At 55.1% G+C, this 15,033-nt stretch overlaps 3 protein-coding genes across 6 annotated transcripts in view; 1 reads left to right on the forward strand and 2 right to left on the reverse strand.

Annotated features, from left to right (window-relative positions):
- Window positions 1–15,033, forward strand: part of EZH1 (enhancer of zeste 1 polycomb repressive complex 2 subunit) — a 32,947-nt gene that overhangs the window by 8,247 nt on the left and 9,667 nt on the right. The window contains exons 1-7 of one of the 3 annotated variants that reach the window (XM_048927107.1): window positions 9,925–9,957; window positions 10,572–10,656; window positions 11,439–11,559; window positions 12,139–12,267; window positions 12,473–12,592; window positions 13,545–13,665; window positions 14,167–14,340. In XM_048927107.1, coding sequence (XP_048783064.1) covers window positions 10,616–10,656; window positions 11,439–11,559; window positions 12,139–12,267; window positions 12,473–12,592; window positions 13,545–13,665; window positions 14,167–14,340 — 706 coding nt within the window. In that variant the 5' untranslated portion in view covers window positions 9,925–9,957; window positions 10,572–10,615. Of the gene's footprint in view, window positions 1–9,854; window positions 9,958–10,571; window positions 10,657–11,438; window positions 11,560–12,138; window positions 12,268–12,472; window positions 12,593–13,544; window positions 13,666–14,166; window positions 14,341–15,033 lie in introns of those variants that run through there. The other 2 variants (XM_048927108.1, XM_048927109.1) reach the window with 2 other exon arrangements.
- VPS25 (vacuolar protein sorting 25 homolog) lies at window positions 3,343–5,776 on the reverse strand. The gene is made up of 6 exons (XM_048927130.1): window positions 5,666–5,776; window positions 5,369–5,514; window positions 5,229–5,282; window positions 4,990–5,078; window positions 4,425–4,500; window positions 3,343–3,907 (listed from the first exon to the last, which is right to left on the reverse strand). Exons 1-6 carry the CDS (start codon window positions 5,710–5,712, stop codon window positions 3,795–3,797), a joined length of 525 nt encoding a protein of 174 aa, XP_048783087.1. The 5' UTR covers window positions 5,713–5,776; the 3' UTR covers window positions 3,343–3,794.
- On the reverse strand, window positions 6,030–7,920 carry RAMP2 (receptor activity modifying protein 2). 2 transcript variants are annotated; one of them, XM_048927129.1, is made up of 5 exons: window positions 7,787–7,920; window positions 7,518–7,596; window positions 6,680–6,790; window positions 6,497–6,599; window positions 6,030–6,429 (listed from the first exon to the last, which is right to left on the reverse strand). In XM_048927129.1, the coding sequence occupies exons 2-5, from the start codon at window positions 7,576–7,578 to the stop codon at window positions 6,174–6,176; spliced, it is 531 nt and encodes a 176-aa protein (XP_048783086.1). In that variant the 5' UTR covers window positions 7,579–7,596; window positions 7,787–7,920; the 3' UTR covers window positions 6,030–6,173. The 2 variants fall into 2 exon arrangements, with proteins under 2 accessions (XP_048783086.1, XP_048783085.1); XM_048927128.1 differs by having other exon boundaries at window positions 7,518–7,669.

Here is a 15,033-nt window from a genome sequence, read left to right on the forward strand (position 1 = left end):
ACACACCCTGGAGGCTGCAGGATGTGCTTGGTGCACATACCCCGTGCCAGGCAGCAGCATCTTTCCAGCAATGGCTGCCAAGGATGGCAGATGGGCTGCCACGGGCAGCACTGCACCGTACCTGGTATGGGAGGCTTTTGTGTTGTAAAATATGATTCAATTCCACCAAACAACACCTACAGTTCAGATGCACCATACCCAGCGACGGTCCTGAACTGTGCCCAGTGTTTCTCAGGCCCAGCAAGCGGTGCAGCCCTGAAGTGCTTCCAGCCCCAGTCCAGGCCCTGCCAGGTCACTGGGATGCGGCCAAGGCTGGCAGGCAGCCTGTGCTCTTCAGCAAGGGTACAACATGCAGAGCCAGGCAGGGCTCTTGGTCTCATTTCCAGTATGGTCATGTCCCTTTATCGTGTTTTCATCATGAAATGAGATGCCTTGAAATGTCCCAGAGGAGCAGGGAATGAGCATCCCAGGTGAGGCTCCTGCAGAGAGGAAATTGGGCATGAGGCTGCCTTTATATTTTCCTCCCACACCTCTGCAATGAGCATTGGAAGCATTTCCTCTTCCCTGCAGCTGCAGGAGCACCATGGGCTGAGCAGTAGCAGGTGACCTTGCAAAGAGGTGCAAGTGCCCTCCAACACATCCCAGGACACCACGCTGCAGCTGGGCCAGTGCTGAAAGCAGGAGGTTCCCGTCCACAGTCAGCCCCTTCTCAGTGCTCAGCAAACACATGCAGCTCCTGCACGTTATCAGGGTGACATTTCTCCTGGCTCCGGGTGTTGGTGCCAGGCCTGTGCTTTGGGCAGCTGCTGCAATCAGGCCATTCAGCATTTCCACGTGCATTTGGCTGCTGGGAAAAGAGCAGGGGACTGCAATCTCTCTGCTCAGGATTAGATCGCTCATCAAAGAACAATTCCAGCAAGATGTGCCAGAATTTCTCTGTTCCGAGCCCAAAACTCAGGATGGGATAACAGAGGGGCTGGGGCCAAATGTAGTGTGTGCCTGCAGGGCTGTAGCAGGAGCTGAGCAGCCCCCCAGGAGGGGCTGAGAGAAGGAGTGCTGGAGGGAATGTTTCCTGTTGGCTTCAGCACCCCACACCTGCAGGGACCTCCTTTTCAGCTCAGTGTGCCCCATACCCTATGGCACAGACCCGCAGGAAGAGACAGCACTGCAACCTCAGCAGCTGCAGCCCCAGGCAGATAACTGCTGAGGATTTCCTTAGCCCAGAGTCACAGATCTGACCTGCATGCACATTCATCCCAACTCATAAATTTATCAACCTGAAGCAACTCTTGCTTCTAACTAGCTGCATGAAATTAAATACCCTCTCAACTTGTTCCCTCCCACGAACACCAGAACCCAAATGTGCACAGCCCGATAGCACCTTATCTCAGCACCAGCCCCCCATGCTCCACCTTGCCCCAGCCCATGAGCCCTAATCAGCACAACCAGACGTTGGCTGTGACCTGGGGACCCGCATGGCTCCACTGCCACGGCCCCACAATCTGCTGAAGTCACATGGATTGGCTGCTGCTACTTCCTGGCCCTGGGATGCAGAATTTGCTCTGCAAGGCTCTGGGCAGCATTGCTGATGGAACTCAGGGCACTCTCTGCAGCAGTGCAGACCACAACGCCCTGTCTGCATCAGCAGCTCACAGGGGAGGCTGCCTGAGACAGCATCTGTTGTGCATGGCAACGAACACATCTCCTGTTCTTTGCCTTGTTCTGGCATTATCTATAGCCCTGATATCATGCACACTGAACACAGGGAGGAACTGCCCTGGGTACAGGGAAAGTCATAGTTGGAGGCCATCTTTAGAGTTTAATTACATCTCCTTCAGATCTACCCAGCACCCCAGGGCTTCCAACCCAACGCAGCTCTCACGTAAGCACCTCTGAGCAATGCAATGCTCTGGCGTCCCGATCTTGTGATGACATCACTAAGTGCTATAAAGCAGCGAATAAAGATAGGAACGACGGTTTCAGAGGACGGTATAAAGTCTTTGTTTTTACCATAAGCTACAGCTTGCCATTGTCACCGTTGTATAAACAGGGAACAGCAAACAAGCACTCAGCATAGCTGTACCGGTGAGCTGCTCATGCAGCCCCACAGCCCTCCTATACCCAGGGGCAGCCAGGTAACCCCAACATAAAGCAGTGCTTCTGTGCACCTCATCTCTGCTGAATGCACAGCCCCAGCAAACCAGCAGAGAACACGAGCAGCTGCCCGTCCCAGGACGGGACAAGGGGGAAGCACACTCTTCCTCCTCACCTCACTAAGCAAGCGATTTAGGAAACCGATGAAAAGCCACGAATGACTGCCAGGAGAGCTTTGGAAAGAAAAGGGCTTGTTTTAGACTTATCTAATGTCACATCAGCCATTTCCTAAGAAGGGAGTAAATTTAATTAAGAACGCAGACCCACTCAAGGACAGCGAGGTTACACTCAGCAAATGCGGCTCGGAACAATGCTGAGAGGTCAGTACCGCGTGTACGCAGAGCCAGAAACGCAAACATCCTGGGCCTGCTGGAGAGTCGTCATCCAGGGCCAAATGCAGATGCCACTGAACACGGAGTGGAAGGCACAGAAACACGCTGCAGGGCTGCAAGAGCAGCGAGCAGAGAAGGCGCAGCAATGAGAGAGTGAAAATTAAGACAGGCAGCATGGAGAGAGAGAAAGAGGCAGATCCCAGACAGCAAAATAAGGCCCTAAGAGACACTGTTAGCAACCAATTCATGAAGATTTTCCTGGCCATTCTGAGCCACAAACATGCAGACAGGACCACAGTTCAAGCAGTGAACCCCAGTTCCCGTGCTCTGCTGGCACAGGAATTGCTCTGCAGCACTGGTGTCACTGGCACACAGAGATCTGTCACCAGCCTTCCAGCACAGGCCTCCAGCTCCCACAGGTTAGAGATTAAGGATTTACCAGGTCAAATGTTGTACTGGATCACAGTTTCAACAAGCTGTGGACTTTATAATCAGTACTGAGAATGTAAAACTTAATTACGTTCTCCACCAGCCTGCTGTTTTATAGAGCTTACCCCATCACCACTGCAACAAACACATTAGTTTTCAGTGGATTGCACACAGAAAATGAAAGCTAACGTTGCCCTGAAGACAGGTAGTAAAAGCCCACAGTCTGCAGCTCTGGCACGTGGAAAAAAGCCTTTGTGGTTCCTGCTTCCAAATCAGGCAGGGTGCCTTTGGAGGTCCACCCTCTCCCCAGTACACTGTGTTTGTACAGTGCAGTAAGGAAACGAAGCTGAAGGGCAAGAATTCAGTACATTGTACTGTTTTGTTTCTGATGGAAAAACAAAGATAGATGAAAACACCCAGGCTGCTCTATAAATACATCTCATTTTAATTACTTCAGATTAGCTCCTTGAAATCCACCCCACCACACAGATCAGCCTGCTTTCCAGCAGGAGCGTATCAGTCTTTCAGAGAGGTCTTTTACGCCACAGCAGCAGCAACGTGTTCTGTGTGTTTGCTTTCATCTCAGCCACGTGGTGAGGGCTGCAGAGCCCAGGCACACAGCTGGAAGGTGGGAGGAGAGCCCCTTGGCAGCTGTGCCGGACCAGCCACCAGAGCACCCACCCGCTGCATTCACAGGAACAGGGAAAGAGCAACAGGACAAGAAGTCATGTCTTTGGAAGGCTTTACAGAATTCTCTTCACCCCAGGAAGTCCCGAGTACACAGCTGCTTGCGCCACTGCTTGAAACCAGGCCAGGAGTTAGAATCTTCGCAGCCAGAAACGTTTCAGAGGCCAAAGAAAGGCAGGCAGGGGGCTTCCATCAGAAGAACTTGACGCCTCGGCCATCGTCCAGCGTGATGATTTCAGCCTTGTGCTCCTGCTGCAAGGCTTGCAGGGCACGAAGCAGCATAGCCTCATCCAAACCATGGAACTCTAGGGCAGGAAAGACATACTCATCAGCAGGAACAGATTCACATAAAGAAATGAACAGGCTTATGATGTCTATGGAAGAATGACAGTGAAGACAGAGGGCTCTGAAGGGCACCTTTTAGACTCCTGCACCACAAGAAATACACAGATCCACAATCACAGCTAAGCTGACAGTCATCAGCACACTGCTGAAACAAAGCCTGAAGGTTAGCAACAGGAGGCAGTGAGCAAGAAGCCAGGCAGGAAGTAAACCTGCATCCCACATCTCCACATCTGGCAAAGACAAAGAGCTGGGCGCTAGGAAGGCTCAGAGTGGGCAGCATAAGTTACAAACAGCGATAACATAAACTGAAGTTAATGCTAAAAAGCCTGTGGATCTGCATTTCCCAGTGATGATCAATGTGAGCTGATATAAGAATTTTAAAATACTTAATTGACAGAACTATCATCTGGCATTCATCTCTACACATTCAAATCAAGTGTGCTCTGAAAAGCTGCAGGACATGACACATGACATTACCTTCATTTGCTGTATCATCTCCACTGATCAACTCATACAGAGTGAACACAGAGTTGGTCAAACCATTCTTTGACACCTGGAAACGTGAAAGCAATAGAGCAAGTCTTTCATGTGTTATTTAATAACCTTGGCAAGATCTCTTGCACATCACAAATGATATGCAATATAGACAGCATCTGATGAGCAAAAGCACCCTCCGAATGTTCTGGGACACGGAAAAGGTGAGAAATGACATCTAAGGATGCTGATGTCATTCATTGTGCTGTTCCCCATACTCTATGCTCTTTCTGTCTGAGCCTTAAGATCATGCATTGCACTAAGGACAGAGGGCACAATGGCAATGTTGCATCTGCCTCTGCATCCACTGCTCGAATCTCACCTTATGGTAAGAGAGAAAAGTTATTAACACCTTCATACATGAAGGGATTGGATCAAAACAGAAATAGCGAGTAAGCAAGAGGGAAAGGAGGTGACAGCAGTCTTTTACGCAATCTCAGTCAGCATCACCTGTCCTCCCGGCTGGGAGCGCCCAGGTTGTGCACTAGGGCAGCTGCTGCGTTCTCACCCACTGATAGATGAGCTTCCCCCATTCCTCGGGTCTTCTCCACATTATCAAAAAACTGGTTTTGTTCTTGTCTAACCACTCCAGGTTCCCTGAAACCAATTGGGAAAGGACACTTCAGCAGAGCTCGGCTGGCACCACCGCCCCACGTGTCACGGGAGCCGCAGGGCTCCTGAACGGAAGGTCCCAGGGGCGGTGTAGGCACGGACCGGGCGGGCCCGGCAGCGAACGGCGCCACCCACCGTTCTTGCGCAGCTCCTCCAGCACCACCTGGATGGCCTCGGGCGGCAGTTTTCCTGGGCGGGGGGGTTAAGGAGACATCCAACGAGCGGGAGGGAGGGTGGGGAGGCGCGGAGCGGGACCGGACCAGACCCAAGGATACTCTGCAGTCGGCGGTTGGCGAACAGCGGGCTGTCCTGGGCCTCGCGCAGCGTCATGGCGGGCAGACGCTGGCGCCGGCTGTAGGCGAGCGCCAGGGCGCACCAGGCCGCCAGCTGCTTCTGCCTCGTCTCACCGTTGGGCTGCAGCCTGCGGGGCTCCGCTCAGCGCCCGGGAGGAGCCGAGGCCTCACCCCGGCCCCGGTTCTCCCCCGGCCCCGGTTCCCCCCCGCCGCCGCTACCCGATCCCGACAAACCCTCCGCCCAAACCCCACCGCCGCCACAGCCCGGCCGGCACTCACGTGAAGAAGGGCGGAAAGCTGTACTGCCACGGCCACGCGAAGCTCATCGCCACCGACACCGGAACCACCTCCGCCAGCTTCCGGTCTGCACCGGCGCACTTCCGCCCCGCCTCATCGCCACGCCCATTTCCCCACTCCCCGCCCACTCCCTATCGCCACGCCCCCCCCCGTCCGGCGGAACCACGCCCTCTCCTTCCCCCCCGCCCCACGGACGTCGAGCCCCCCCCCCCTTCAGGTACGAGCTCCGCCCACTGGTGCCGTTCCGCCGCTGCCTGCCTCGAACCGTGACCGCAGCCGCCCGGGGGCCCCGAGGAGTCCGGGGTGGAGTCGGGCAGGGACGAGCGCAGAAGAGGCAGCCGAGGCGTGGGGAGAATAAACCTTTACTGCCCAGTGCCCAGGGAAGGTGAACACTCGGGGGATTCCCCCACCCAGCGCAGCCCCGGCAGCGCGAGCAGCAAAGCCCCGCACCGGGGCGACGAGGGCCGGGGCTGTGCCTGCATGGCGGCACCTACGGCTGCGCCTTGCCGTCCTTGCTGCGCCAGATGACCAGGGTGACGAGGAAGGGGATGAGGCAGATGGGGGCAATGATCATGGCCAGCAGCACGTCCTCGGGGGGGTCGAAGTAGGCCTGGCTGCCGGCCGAGCAGTTCTGGAAGTAGCGGTGGTGGCTCTGGAAGATGTAGCTCTCAGCCAAGGCGTTGGGGTAACTGTATTTCAGGCTGTCAGCCCACTCCTCCAGGCACTGCTGCAGCGAGCTGTAGGGCCTGCAGAGAAAGCGTGGGGCATTGGGCTGCCCTCCACCCCCAGCTTGGTGCCCCCGCCCGCCCCTACCTGCTGATGACCTTCCACTCGCACAGCTGTGCGCCAGTCACATTCTGCATCACCTGCACGAAGGACTCCCAGCAGCGGTGTGTCAAGTTGGTGTATATCTCCTCTGTGGGGGGATGGGCACTGAGCGCAGCCACAACTCAGCCTTGGAGGGATTTGGGGATGAGGAATGGGGATGACACTCACCCACCAGCTCATCCGTAATGTTGTACGTGGGCACTGGTGGGCTTGTTCTTGCCTCCTGCGTGAAGCCCTCTGCCGTGGCACGCACTTGGCAAAACTCATGGCCCAGCAGTGCTGTGAGGGGAGGGACGTGGTCAGCACTGCAGGAAGGAGCACAGCCACGGCTCCACAGCAACGATGGGTATGAGGAGGCCCAGGGGGCAGCGGGGTAATGGGATGAAGGGTGATGGGAGACTGAGAACCGCCAGCAGCAGTGGGGCCATGCCATGCCCAGCGCCTGGCACTGGTGGGGGAGTACCTATTTCCAGTCAGGAAGAGGAAGTGCTGACCGCAGTGCAGCATGGCCATGAAGCAGAGCCTCCTGTCACCCCCCCTCCCCCCCCGAACCCGTTGCTAGCATGGGGCATAGCTCCCCAGACCCCTCCACCCCTCTGCCAGGATCAGGATCACTCCTGTCTGTTTTCCACCTTTCCGTGGTCATGGCATGCCACCCTGGAAGCTACTTTGTTGTGGCCTCTGCTGGCTGGCAGTGTGCTGTGGGGATGACACAGCAGCTGTGGGCTGGCACAGCTGTGGCAGCAAGGGCAGCCCACGTGCCCCCAGTGCCCAGTCCTCTGGTGCTGACATGCTCCCTGCCCAAGGCACAGCTGTTCTCCCACTGCCATCAAGTCCAGGTCCCTGCGGATGCGCCATCGCTCCCCACCAAGGGGAAGGGGCCGCCCGCAGTGCCCAGTGGTGCTGGGGATGGCCGCCCTAGCACCCGTGTCCCGCTCACCGCTGCCCGGCGCAAGTCCTGCGGCGAGCCCGGGTGCAGCCGCATGGTGTGGGGCCGTGCACTTACCGCAGAGCAGCAGGAGCCCTCGGGAGAGGCGGCCAGAGCCCATCTGCGCACACGGTGCCATCCTGCCGGAGCCTGTGGGCTAGCAACCGGGACAAGGATTTCAATGGAAATAACAGGAAGCAACTCCTTTCCTCTGACAGGGGCAGTTTGAACTACAGGAGACGTGTGAAAAATGAGATTACTTAGTGCTGCTCTGAGGCAGCCCTCCCCACAGGACCCCACCACTATGCAGCAAATGTTGGACCCCTGGGTATCGCCCCACACCTCACCCTGGGCAGCAGAGGGGCTCCCGCAGCACAGCCGCTTCACAAGGCCGCTGTTTGTTTACTTGTGTATTTCTCTTTAATCCTGTCTGGGCTGGGTTGTGAAATCCCTCGTCTCCTGCGTGGAGGGCAGGCAGCCCGGCAGCGGGGGGAGTGGACAGTGGAGCAGGATGTCCCGGGAGGGGTACTGCTGGAGGCTCGGGGGCGTTACGGCCCCAACCCCGTGCTCATGGCGCTGTGGGGCACCTGCCCCAGGGGCACGGGTGGGGTTGGAAGGGACAGCAGTGGTACTGCAGTGGGTGCGAGCCTCAAGCAGACAGGAGGTGGGGATGGGGCAGGAGACTTCGGCTGCAGTGCTCCTCTTCACCCCATGCCACCTCAGCTCCCACTTGGGGCAGCGCGGTGCTGGCTCTGCAGAGTCCCCACCCGGGGATAGAGCTTAGGCCACACGAGCTCATCTCACTGCTTGCCAAAGGCTAAGCTCCAGCCCAGAGCTTTCCCTTTAAAATCCACTCGTGGGACTCACAGAGCACAAATCACACAGCAGAGAATTGCAGTTCACAGGGACCCTCCCTGCTTTGGAAGGATTCAGTTGCTGCACATTCCTGCTGCAATATATTCCACACGTTATGTGCAGGCTGTGTGGCAGCCGACACACTCCTGGCACTTGAAAGTCCTTCAGCAGCAATGGGAGCCCATGAGGCCGTGGCATGGGGTCACAGCTGCATTCTGCTCTTTGTTGTCACACCCCTGGAGCAGCAGCCGGCAGCGGGAGCCTCTGCCAGAGTGACACCCAGTGATCTCAGCCGGCCACTCCTTGCACAGCTGGGGCAGTCTGCCAGCGCCCACTGCTCCCCAGCCCCACTCTGCAGGCTCCCCCCAGCCCTTGGCTGCGGTGCTGTGAAGGGGACTCAGCCTGGCAGTGGGGGACACATTCCCATATTCTGGGCTGGGATACAGATGTCCCAAGCCCTGCTGCCGGCCTTGCCCCATGGCACAGGTCCCAGAGGCAGCCCGGGCCCCTGCCTGCTCTGCTTTGACTCACCCCTCAGCTTCCCCCATTGCGCCCTGGGGCTCGCCATCAACCCAGCGTGGGCAGCGAGGCTGCAGGGACCGCGCTGCCACCTGGGGGGTGCAACCCAGTCTCCAGGCTCTGCCGGTACAGAGAGCAGGAGCTGTCAGCAGAGGAGCTGTGGCCGTGCTCCAAGGAGCATCTTCCCACCGGCTGCGGTCGGGCTGGGGCTGCGCTGGGGGCATATCACCGTACCTGAGCCCATCCCAGCACTTTCTACTCACTCTCCAACGATAGGGAAGGCTGAAGGGGCAGCGAGTTTCCCTGCATTTGACTGACTCAGCAGGAGAGGCTCAATGGCATCAGATATGGGGGCAGCCAGGATCAGGACTCAGCTGTGGGAGCACGCCTGGATGTGAGCGGCCAACAGCCCCACTCGCTTCCTGACGAGGGACCCGCAGGTTCCCCACGCTGCTTTCCGCAGTGCCGCCGGCTGGGCGGAGGGGAAGGAAGGGGCCAGGCTGGGAGAGCAGCCGGGGAAGGGAGCGCCATGCCGCAGCCCCGCTCCTGCCCCGGGCCAAGCAGAGCGGCGCTGCCGTCCGCCCCAAACAGCCGCTTCCCGCCTGCCGGCACCGCCCTTCCCCAGCAGCGGTCCACGGCCCCGCTCAGAGCCGCGGCCGTCCCTCGGCGGCACCGCGCCAACCCCGCTCCCACGCACAGAGGGCGGGTGGCGGCCGCTGCCGGACCGCCCGGTGGCCGCGTGGCTCCGCGCGGGCCGCACCGCGTCTGGGGCCACGACCCGCGGAGGGCGCGCAGCGCCCCCTGCAGGCGGGGCTGTGGGTCGGCCTGCTCTGCGCCCAGACCGCTCCGCGGCAGCGCCCACAGACTTCGCTTGCCGCTTTTCCACACCCCGGCAGTGCCGGTGCTTCCTTCCCGCTGCTATCGGCGCAGCAGTAAGGAAACCGCACGCCGGGCCCAGAGCCGTCACGGGGAGAGGGCGGCGGGAAAAGAGAGGACGAACCCCGCACGCCATCACAGACTACCGCTCAACGGCGCCCACGCGGCGGGGCGGGGACTTGGCGGGAGCGCGCTCCAGGGGCGGGGCTAAGTCAGCGCGTGCGCAGTGCGCGGGGAGCGCGGCCTCCCCCGGCGCGATGGCCGAGGAGTGAGTGCGGGGCGGGGCGGGGCCTGGGGTCCTGCGGGGGGCGGGGGGCGGCCCGGCCCGGCGGGAGGGGCCCGGGAGGGAGCGCGGGGTCGGGAGCGGTGCTGGGGCGATAGCGGGGTCTGTGGGGGGATCCGGTGGCTACTCGTGGGGGCAGATCCAGGCCTCCGGAGGGCTGCGTGGGGTCCCGCGGGACCACGGGCGGGGGGTCTGCGGGGCATCCGGGGCGCGGCGGGGCCTGTGGGGGCGGCCGTGCCCCAGGAGCGGGCCGAAGCCTGGGGGCACTGCCCTTGCGAGACAGACCCCGCCGTGTCCCCGTCCCGGCAGCCTCCGCTGCCGTCGGCCTTCCCGCAGCCGGGGGGTCCCCCGAGCCCCCTCCTGGCTCCCGGGGCCGCGGGCTGCGTGGCAATGGGGGGAATTCGGGCTGGAGGTCGGCCCGAGGAGCCCCCGCGGGTGGAGTGGAGCGGCCCGCTGGGTACGGCTACAGCTGGAGCCAGGGACTCAGTGGGAAAGACCCCCGGGGCTGTGCTGGGGGCTGTGTGGGTCTCTTCACCCCGTGGGATGTGGAGCTCTGCCAGGCGTAGCTGCGGTGTTTTCAGCTGCTCGGTTCCACTTAGGCTTCCTTCATGAGAGCTGAAGCATCCCTCGGGCTCACAGGGCCATGCCCGGTGCCAGAAGACCCAGCTCTGACTTCTCCATCAGGTAGCATTGTGTGTTCCCAGCCAAGAGCTGTGCTGTTCCGGCAGCCTGCACAACAAATGGTGTCCTTCCTAGCCTCCTGGCAATGAGGTGTTCTGAGCTGGACATAACACCGCTCCTGATGTTATCGTGTGGTCCTATGCGAACAGGAGGTGGAACGCTGGAAACAAACTGGCCATACAGTATTGAAAGATTATAAGCAGGAAGGAGAGCAAGTTTTGCATGATCTGACAGTGACAAGACAAAGGGGGGTGTCTGTAAACTTTACAGAGGAGATTTAAGTCAGATGTGAGAAAGAAGTTCTTTACTCAGAGGCGGTGAGATCCTGGCACAGCTGCCCAGAAAGCTGTGGGTGCCCCATCCCTGGAGGTGCCCAAGGCCAGGCTGAATGGGGCCATGGGTAGCCTAAGCTGGTGGGGGCACTCAGCTCATGGCAGGGGTGAGGATGGAGGGGCTGTGAGGTCCTTTCTGACTCATCATTCTGTGAGTCTGTGTTTCGCAGTGGTTCAGACTGTGCAGAAGCAAGTGAATCCCTGAAAGCATACATAGTGCCATGATGCTGCTTGCATCCAAACGCTCCCCACGCTTTTTAGTGCAATTTGTGCTATAATTATTGCAAAAGTAGGATTAGTGCAGATTTAGGTGATTAGTTTTTCCTAAATAAAGTCTGTGATGCATTTAAAATCCACAGGGTTGGGTTTGTGGTTTTTGTGGTTTCTTTTAGCACTTGTCTATAACTTTATACTTTCAGTCATTTGATATTTATTCTTACTGTATTTTTGTAGAAAAATGGAAATTGCCACTCCTCCAACATCAAAGTGTATTATATACTGGAAAAGAAAAGTCAAGTCTGAATATATGCGTCTTCGGCAGCTCAAGAGATTTCAGGCAAACATGGGAGCAAAGGTAAAGACGTAGTGGCTCTGGTTGGAATGATTTCTGCTATAGACTTCAGTTTGCGGTATGGGAGCTTTTGTCAGATGAGTGATTCTTGATGAGAACTGTGAAGTTCTACTTCAGATGCAGCCACGGTGTGTTTGAAGAGGCGTTGCCTCTTTGTGCTCTCTGTAAAGCAAAGCAGCGTTGTTGGCTCTGCTGGTGTGGGTTGAGCAGTTCCCTGTCTAGATGCTTGCATAAGGTGCCAGGGAGGGCTCTTGTCTGCTGTTTTGTAAAGTATCTTCTGCAGTGCAAAGGGACTGCATTTCAAGTGACTTGCTCTTCTGCTTTCCTCATTGGCAGGTAGGAGTTTAGAGCAGGTTGGCTCTGATAGGGAATTATTTAAAGTTGCTAACTTGGGTAAATTTTCAGCACGGTTTTGTTATCAATACTGAGTTGAATTAGAATTCCTTCTAATTGGTATAATCAATTTGAAATGCTCTGCCTTGTCTGCATTTTGATATGTGAAACAAGATCTTGGGAGAGATGTTAATGTTCCAAACCTTCAATTTATTTTAAAATGTTGAGTGCTTCTTTCTCTCATTTCAGGCTCTGTTTGTGGCCAACTTTGCAAAGGTTCATGAAAAGACTCAAATTCTTAATGAAGACTGGAAGAAACTTCGAGTTCAACCAGTGCAGTTGATGAAGCCAGTCAGCGGGCACCCCTTCCTAAAACAGGTAGGGAGAGCTGTGTTAGTATCAGTCTGTGCTTAGCACTCTTTCACGGTGCAAAAATGAAGTAAAAAAGGCTTTTACTGTCAAACACCATGCGTGAACACGGCGCTTTGCTGTATTTGTCCTGAAGTGCCATTTCTTTCTGTGATGGTGGCAATCTCCCAGGAGCTGTTTTTTCTCACCACCCTTCTCTTCACTTCTATCCTAGTGTACAGTTGAGAGCATTTTTCCAGGATTTCCAAGCCAGACACTGTACATGAGGACACTGAACACAGTGGCTCTGGTGCCTATCATGTACTCCTGGTCCCCTCTTCAGCAGAACTTCATGGTAGGTAGGAATGCAAGATCTTTGTGAGGTTATTGTGTAATCGTTATGTGGTTCTGGAGTGGTTAAAACAACTTGTTCCAAGCCATGGCTGCTCAGGAAGACATGGTAGAAATTTGTGTTGCCTGCTTTCCATCCAAGCTGTCTTACTCAGCCATTAGTTCTTTTTCACCCAACTTCTTGATCGGGCAACCATTATAAAAACACAGGATTCTAACAGTAAGTGTTTTTTTTTTCTGACTGGGGGATTGATGTCCTTTCCTATGTGATTGGATAACCCTGCTGATCTGTTTGTAGGGATGCTACTGAGGGTTAGTTCCTCTATCACAGTAGTTAGGAGAATGATGTAAGTGCAGGTTTTGCTGTGGCTTAGTTTAGAGTATTTGCTAGTCTGTCCCTTTGCCCAGTATGGGAGTGAATGTATTCCTGCAGCCTGTCCAAGCTTTCTAAAGCCAGATGCAGCAGACTGGTGGAGCAGTAAGGCATTAGCAATTGTAATGCAAAAAGAGTCCCCTGGTGGTGCCACTGCAATGAAATTCAAATGTCCTTGCTCCCTGCAGTCAATGCTAGTACACTCCTCAGCTTCAGCTGTATTCCTCCTGGAATGAACTGCCTTTTTGCCTCCTTCACTGTTCCAGTTCTACTCCCTTAATCACCACAACTTTGACATTTTTGGCTCTTCGTTGTTCCTGGCAATGTGTGTGTTTCTGTAACCTTTGGATACAGTTCTCTTCTTTTTAAAATCAAATACATTTTTTGAGGTTAGAGTTATTCTGATAGCATAGGATAACTGAAATGTCAGTGATGAGATGTATGAAATTTGAGCTGGGGAGGCTGAACCTTTGCTTCATGCAGTGTTTTCTGCATGCAGTGGACAGGGGCATGTCACAGAGACACAGCTTGTCTGGGAATTAGGAAGTGCTGTTTTACTGAATCGTATCTCACTGCTTTTCAGGTGGAAGATGAAACCGTTCTGTGCAACATCCCTTACATGGGAGATGAGGTGAAGGAAGAGGACGAAACCTTCATTGAAGAGCTTATTAATAACTATGATGGGAAAGTTCATGGAGAGGAAGGTAATTTGGGAGTGTGAACGCTTAGCAGCATTTATTCAGCTTCTTGTAAGTAAGATATCAAAGTAGTTAAGAAATCAATAGGTGGGTACTGCTACCACCTTTTATCTGGGAGCGTTTAGAGCAGAAACGCGTGCCTGCAGATATGGTTTGTAAGGACGTAAGGATCCCCCACTCTGTTCTAGGCTCAGGATTAGGAGGAGTTGAGTGCTGTCATTTCACTTGTGACCCTAGCCATGACTTGAAGGTTTTTGTAGGCAAAAAGCTTGTATGCTTTCCTAGCTCATTATAAAACTGCGTAGAGGGCAGAATGCAGCAGAAAATTCTGTTGTATGGGCTGCCCTCAGATCACCAGAAGTGTTACAGCACTCTTAGGACTCTGAAGTATTAAAACTCCACCTGGCCCTCCAAAATCGCCAGGACAGTTCTTGTTGATAAATGCTTTGTGTGGCTGAGGAACGTCCATGGCCCTCCCACAAAGTGGCTGACACCACTGTGTTTCAGAAATGATTTCAGGGTCAGTCCTCATCAGTGATGCTGTCTTCCTGGAGCTAGTGAATGCCCTGAACCAGTACTCAGATGAGGAAGAGGAAGGACACAATGATTCTGAAGTCAAACAGGAGGATGGAAAAGAGGACCTGCCAGTCACAAGGAAAAGAAAACGAATTGCAGTGGAAGGTGGGTTTGGCGGCAGAAATTGGTTGTGTGTTGGTCGTGTTTCCATCCTGCCTTGCCTGAGGAGCCAGTGCTCTCCTGCTCTCACTCTTTTGTTTGTTGTGTCACTAAGAGTAGTCACCTGCTTGGCAAGTCCTGACGGAGCAGTTGAAAGAAGGGAAATCAGTTGTTCTCACTGTCCCCTGTGGACAGGATAAGCAGTCATCAGATTAAAGTGTGGCAAGGAGGAATTTAGAGAAGTGATCTGGAAAACCACTTAATGTAAGATTGGCAAAGCAGTCAGGGATATTGCCTTAGGAAGTTGTGAAGTCTGGTTACCAGTCAGGCAAGCATCTGTCAGTAAGTTTGTCTGTAGATCTGTTTTGCTGTAGGACAGGGAGCTGGACCTTTCCAAGTCCCTTCCAGCCTCGTCCTCCATGTATTACTGTTCCTCTTCCCTCTCCTTTGCCACCTGAAATTCTTGTTTAATAGAGGAATCTCTGTTCTGTGGGATTTTTGCGTGTCCTGCATGGTCTTAGGAATGCTGACTGGTAGTTTTATCTTTGGTTTATAGTGATAGGAGTAGAACAAATACCACGACTTTTTGCATGTGTAGAAAAGTAATGTATGTAAATCCTGTCCAGGTAAAAATAAATGGTGATACTCCTTAAGAAATCAATACATTATGCTGCTTTGAAAGCAGTGGAGTACCATCTG

Source organism: Lagopus muta, chromosome 25, assembly GCF_023343835.1.
Source record: "Lagopus muta isolate bLagMut1 chromosome 25, bLagMut1 primary, whole genome shotgun sequence".
NCBI lineage: Eukaryota > Metazoa > Chordata > Aves > Galliformes > Phasianidae > Lagopus > Lagopus muta.

Coding starts and splice junctions, on each gene's coding strand:
- RAMP2 (XM_048927129.1), bottom strand. CDS start 7,578: ATGGCACCGTGTGCGCAGATGGGCTCTGGCCGCCTCTCCCGAGGGCTC. Junction 6,791..7,517: donor AGGGCTCCTGCTGCTCTGCG/GTAAGTGCACGG, acceptor CTCCCCTCACAG/CACTGCTGGGCCATGAGTTT. Junction 6,600..6,679: donor CATTACGGATGAGCTGGTGG/GTGAGTGTCATC, acceptor ATCCCCCCACAG/AGGAGATATACACCAACTTG.
- VPS25 (XM_048927130.1), bottom strand. CDS start 5,712: ATGAGCTTCGCGTGGCCGTGGCAGTACAGCTTTCCGCCCTTCTTCAC. Junction 5,515..5,665: donor AGCTTTCCGCCCTTCTTCAC/GTGAGTGCCGGC, acceptor GGAGCCCCGCAG/GCTGCAGCCCAACGGTGAGA. Junction 4,501..4,989: donor GGAAGCTCATCTATCAGTGG/GTGAGAACGCAG, acceptor TCACGTTTCCAG/GTGTCAAAGAATGGTTTGAC.